Genomic DNA, 5,704 nt, shown 5'->3' on the forward strand with positions numbered 1-5,704 from the left:
ATACATACATTCATACATACATACATACATACACACACACACACACACACACGCGCGCGCGCGCGCGCGCGCGTGTGTGTGTGTGTGTGTGCTATAAGCGCCCATATCTGAGGTAAGTTGTACCGGTACTGCTTATTTCTTGTAACTGTCTCATGATAAGAAAATTATTCCTGCCTCTATTTAAAAAACTAGACTTCCCAGCAAACACAATATTATATGTAACGTACATATACAATTTCCACGTAACACACGTGTTATATAACAGTTACATTGTTGAGTACGAAATTTTGACTAACATGTACGTTACATGTAACATTGTATTTGCTGGGCTAAGACAAAGACAAAAAGTTATCTCTGATTGTTATCAGCATTGTCTTTTCAAAGACATAAGGTTGCTTCTAATCACCCTGTATATAAAGAATACATAGTTAAATAAAAAGTTTAATAAAAAAGAAATGTAATCCATTGCTTATTCCGTGGAACAAAGTATCTTCGATGTTACAAGGTCAGCTGAATCATATGGTATATTACGTAACTGTTACTTTTTTATACAACAAAATAACAGTTTCATAATATACCATATGATTCAGCTGATATTGTAAAATCGATGATATTTTGTGTGTCCTGGATATTGTACCTGTCATTATGGGATGTTTTGGAAGAATGCTGTCAGCCTCTTCAGACTCTTCACTGGATTCTATGACTAGTTTCCTAATATTGTTGTGGACTGTTTTATCAACTGATGAAAAAAATAATTTAAAATATACATTGGTAAATTGTTATCAAATACACTACAATATTATGAACTAAAATAGACTGTACTATTATGAAATAGGCTTTACTAATAATGACACAGGAATAAATAAAAAAAAATTGTTGTTAATTTTGAAACAAACTTTTCATTGTCTTCCGTTTTAGGCAGCCGCTGTTATATTGATCATAATCATCGGTGTCACTCAGATACAATGGATTTTTTTTTCTTTTTCGTTTTATGCTTTCATCAATCTCTGAATTTAAGTCGGATGTACATTCTGCTTTTTTTATTTTAAGTCTTGCTGTATTGTAGTCATCTGAAATTATGCAAATAAATTTTATAATAGTATAAAAAAGATTTATATTATATAAATTTATATTAAATATTAACGTTATAAGTTATAGTAAACGGAAACGCTAGATGTGTGTGTATATATATTGCTTTACTTCTAGAAAAATAATATTAATTTAAATGTTGATTTTTCTACGTTCAATAATACTAACCATATGTGCTATTTCGAAACATAATAATATCGTAAGATGGCCAACATGTGTTTCGTTCCATATTTTTTCTTATTGCAGCGATAATTTGTTCATATTTAAATGGAGGCCAATAGCATTTGTTATGTTCTATCCAGCTTGATGGTACTGCTTCAACGGTGTTATCCGTCGAGAACTTAACTATCGTCCACGTCGGTTTCTCCATTGCTACACAAATATAAAAGCAGGAGTATAACAATATTTCATAGATTGCGAAAATAATAATACACCAAAGTATCGCATCTTTTGAGTGTATAATGTATTTCTTTTTTAACGCTTTTACTATTAACTATTTTGACATTGGAAGCTACGACAAAAAGCACAAGCAGTTATTCTATTGATATTATATATAAATGTATGTACTTAGAATTTTTACATATACTTTATTAGATATACAGTAGCAACCCAGGCAGCAGAATGACATGTTAAGACGTCTTAATGACGTCACAGACGTCATTAAGACGTTATTAATACGTCATGTGACGTCACTCTGCCGCCTGGGAAGGAAAACTAATAATTTATAATTGTGAGTGTAGCAAAGGAAAAATAACATGTGTCTCTTTGTAATGTAATTTAACACATTTATTTGCGATTTGGTCCAAGTTCCACATTTGTAAATTGCCGAGATCACATACTTCATAAATATTTAATTTTGAAGATTTGCAAGGTTCCGTATAAAAATCCGTAAGTTTCTTGTACTTCTTTCCAATTACAATAGTATTCTTGTTATTAGAAGCAAAATTTAAGACAATAATAATACTTCCATCCAGCAAACAACAACAATTATTTGGTTCTTTATTTGTTAATAAGAATTTTTCAAACACAACCTTACTAAATTGATTATAATTGTGACAATTGATAAGCGGGCCATTTGAGTGTGGATTTAATTGAGGTTCATGACATTGTTTCAAATGTGAATTAAGATTAATATAATTGTTTTGTTCGCTTATCCGACAAACAATTTGCTCCAAAGGCTTGTCATTTTTACGTATCATTTTTAAAATAGATTGCATATAATTTTCGAACGGAAAAGCACTGAAATTTTGCAGTAATCCAAATCTTTTCACATCATCGGAAAGATGTAACAAATTATGCGTATTATGTGATGCATTCTTTTTACCATACAGAATAATGAATGTTTCAATATAATATCGTAATAATAATTTTGCGTAATCAAAATGCACTTCAATATACTTTATACTAGATAAAATAGTGATAGCTGCATGTAAAGTTATAAAATTTAAATATTTATCATGATTAAGTACAGATTTTAATACAAACGGCCCTGTATATAATAAAAATGTCCTATATTCCGTGGCTTTCCATCTTTTACTTTCTAATAAAGATCGTGGTTTTCTATTAAACTCGCATGGTATATTGTGTTTTTGCTCTTCTAACAATGTTGATATAATCGATTTTTGTTGCGATGATAATTTAGCACCGGGTTTTCCGTAGCCCCATAAAAGAACAAGTTTTTTAACTTCTCCCAAAAAAATTAAGTGCATGGGATCTGATGGGAAATCATACACCATATCTACATTTGGAATCAATTCTAATATCGATGTACCTGTGTGGTGATCTGGCTGTGATTTTAGCCTGAAGTTTTTGTCTGTTCTTACATTGGAAATGTCTAAGTACGGGAAACACACTCTATTAAGAAAATATTTGCCTTTAGCTTCACATTTTGTGCACGAATAAAAACCTGAATGCCCTTTTGTATATCTTATAAAACATTTTGCTGGTAGGTCACAAATAAAAGCTTTAATTTTAAATGGATATATTATTCCATTAACTGTTATACCATGATTTATTAAATTTTGGGCTTCTTTTACAAAATTTTGTAAAAAATGATTGGCATCTGCAGGCTTTTGATATCCATGATAAATCCCAATAATGCCAACGTTAGTATAATTGGTAACCAAACTACATAAGATAGGATATACCTGACTCCCTGAACTTTTAAACAAAGGCAAGCCATCAATATTTATGATAATTTCAATTAATTGTATATTTTGAAAATGATGCTGCGATTTTTGTATAAGATTTTCTACGCAATTACTTATACCAAAATGATAATAACGCCCTGGTTCAACATTATCTGTATGTACCTTCCTTACAGTACCTAACAATGTACGAGCATCTGTTGGGACTTCTGGATATCTAGGTTTTATATATTCTAACAATTCATTTAAAGCGACATGAGTTATTCTATGTCTAATAGCCCATCCTTGCAACTGTGAAGTAAATCTTACATTACCATTCTCATATTCCACATTATCTAAAACATTGTGATAAACTGCACTAACATCATTAATATAGCTATCTGTATCATTGTTTTCCTCCCTATAAAGAGCTTCTTCATTATTTATTAATTCATAATTATCGTTGTAATTTTCTTCATCACTTGGGTCTGATAAAGTTTCATCTAATTCTTTATTAAAATCAATTGTATTTACACGTTCATGTCTCTGAAGCTCTACTGATAATATATTACTTGAATCAGTACTTAAAACTGAAGATGCATCAGAAATATATTCAACGCTATTAACAGATGCATCAGCTATCTGTTTGGCTCGTTTATAATATTTTCTATTTACTTTGGGCATTATATATAATGGAACAGTAATCATACATCAAAGTAAATTACAAAGGAAATCACAGTGAATTATATAACTCACAATACTCACCGAATAGTCGAATTGTGTACAATCTGCGTAATACCTACAACATAAAGATGTAACTTGCATATCCATATCATCTATCTAATTTTCTTTCTATACTTACTTGTAAAGTAAGTATAGACACATTTACAATTACAATGCAGTCTACTTACCAATTTATTTATAATGATAGGTGCGCACGGGAAATTTTATACTCAATATTCGGAACAACAATCGTTTCTCGATGTTACAAGACGGTGGGCAACTGGTAGAGGTTAAGTTTGTTCTTTATAGCTGCACTCAGAGTGCGTTCCACTTAACGGTCGCGTCGTTGCGAGCCCCAAATGAAATATATGTTTAAGACGACCTATATATACACATATCCACACACACATATGTATACACATAAATATATATATATACACACACACACATACGAACAAACTGTAAACACCTCTTAAAGCACACTCAGTGCCCACTAGTGCAAGCAATCAAATTCACTATTACAATTTTTGGACGTCAATGTCCATTGACGTCCAACATTGGACATCATACGGATGTCCTAATATGGACGTCTTGATGTGTCCAAAATCGGATATACGATGGACGTCCATTTTATGTTCATGGACATGCGGACGTAAAATGGACATTTAATGGACGTCCATAGGACATCTTGTGCTATCTGGGTACTATACGGTAACTCATAGCACGGAACAGAACCAAACTCAAGTATTCATATCACGGAACAAAACCAAAATGCGTTACCATGCAGTAAACGTGCTACACAAGGTTCTCATTCCTACCGCTAACTACTATGACTCCACCGTCAACACGGACTTCTTCGTTCACTCCCCAGGAGCCTTAAATTCCATTTTACCCCTGCCTGACTTGTCATTGTTATCGCAACATTCTTTATATTTCTTTTGTAAGGCGTTCATTTTCCATCTAACTTGATCATTAGATATCTGTTAAAAGAAAACACTATTTGGAACAAAAGCATTGCTATGATATAATATATTACAAGTATGAGATAAAATAAATATATTATAATTAGCAGTCATTTTAGCCGTTCATTTTTGTGTATAAAAAGTATGCTATCTTTATCACATACCTCAATTTTGAAATCTCTTAGACCATCTGTTATTGCTGTCCAAATTCTACCTTTTTTTTTGGATGATCTAAAATATGCATATTGGCTTCATACAGACTAAGAAGAGCCATTGTTGCGTTATCAGTCCATACAGCGCCTGTAATATATAATCAGCACATTCCAAAATGATATAGAAAAATAACTTTAATTTAAATATATATTCAAATATATATAATCATATATTACTTTTGTTATGTTTAATAGATTGTTCACTACTGCCTGTAGAAGCACATTCCAACTCTTAACAGATATCACATGCTGTAAGAGAATAGATTAAAGAAAATAATAACTATATTTCACAATGTATGCTTAGTATAAATTATGTATATGGCGAGTATTATATATTTTATATAAACATATTACAATTTTGTTGAAAAGAAATCTTTAAATTTTTTAAGTTAGAAATTGAGTTTTATAAATTATATTGTTGTAACAATAAATAAACTTACAATCATCGACATCTTTCTCATTATATGCAAATAAAACGTTATTACAGTCAACATATATTTCTTTATTCCTGAAACACTTATGGGAGGTTGCCATATTAAATGTAGGAATGTAGGCATTGCAGTATTTGCATAAAAACCCTTCTATTGTTCCT

At 31.0% G+C, this 5,704-nt stretch overlaps 1 protein-coding gene across 6 annotated transcripts in view; it reads right to left on the reverse strand.

Annotated features, from left to right (window-relative positions):
- Positions 1 to 4,360, reverse strand: part of LOC116853628 — a 7,231-nt gene extending 2,871 nt beyond the window's left edge. The window contains exons 1-6 of one of the 6 annotated variants that reach the window (XM_032834763.1): positions 4,127 to 4,356; positions 3,981 to 4,014; positions 2,861 to 2,923; positions 1,258 to 1,461; positions 897 to 1,070; positions 638 to 739 (exon numbers count right to left, since the gene is read on the reverse strand). In XM_032834763.1, coding sequence (XP_032690654.1) covers positions 638 to 739; positions 897 to 1,070; positions 1,258 to 1,459 — 478 coding nt within the window. In that variant the 5' untranslated portion in view covers positions 1,460 to 1,461; positions 2,861 to 2,923; positions 3,981 to 4,014; positions 4,127 to 4,356. Of the gene's footprint in view, positions 1 to 637; positions 740 to 896; positions 1,071 to 1,257; positions 4,015 to 4,126 lie in introns of all 6 variants that reach the window. The other 5 variants (XM_032834758.1, XM_032834757.1, XM_032834762.1 and 2 more) reach the window with 5 other exon arrangements.
- Between the last annotated feature and the right edge of the window lie 1,344 nt (positions 4,361 to 5,704).

This window comes from Odontomachus brunneus, unplaced genomic scaffold (genome assembly GCF_010583005.1).
Source record: "Odontomachus brunneus isolate Ranch 3 - 2012 unplaced genomic scaffold, Obru_v1 Obru_scaffold_392, whole genome shotgun sequence".
Classification (NCBI taxonomy): domain Eukaryota; kingdom Metazoa; phylum Arthropoda; class Insecta; order Hymenoptera; family Formicidae; genus Odontomachus; species Odontomachus brunneus.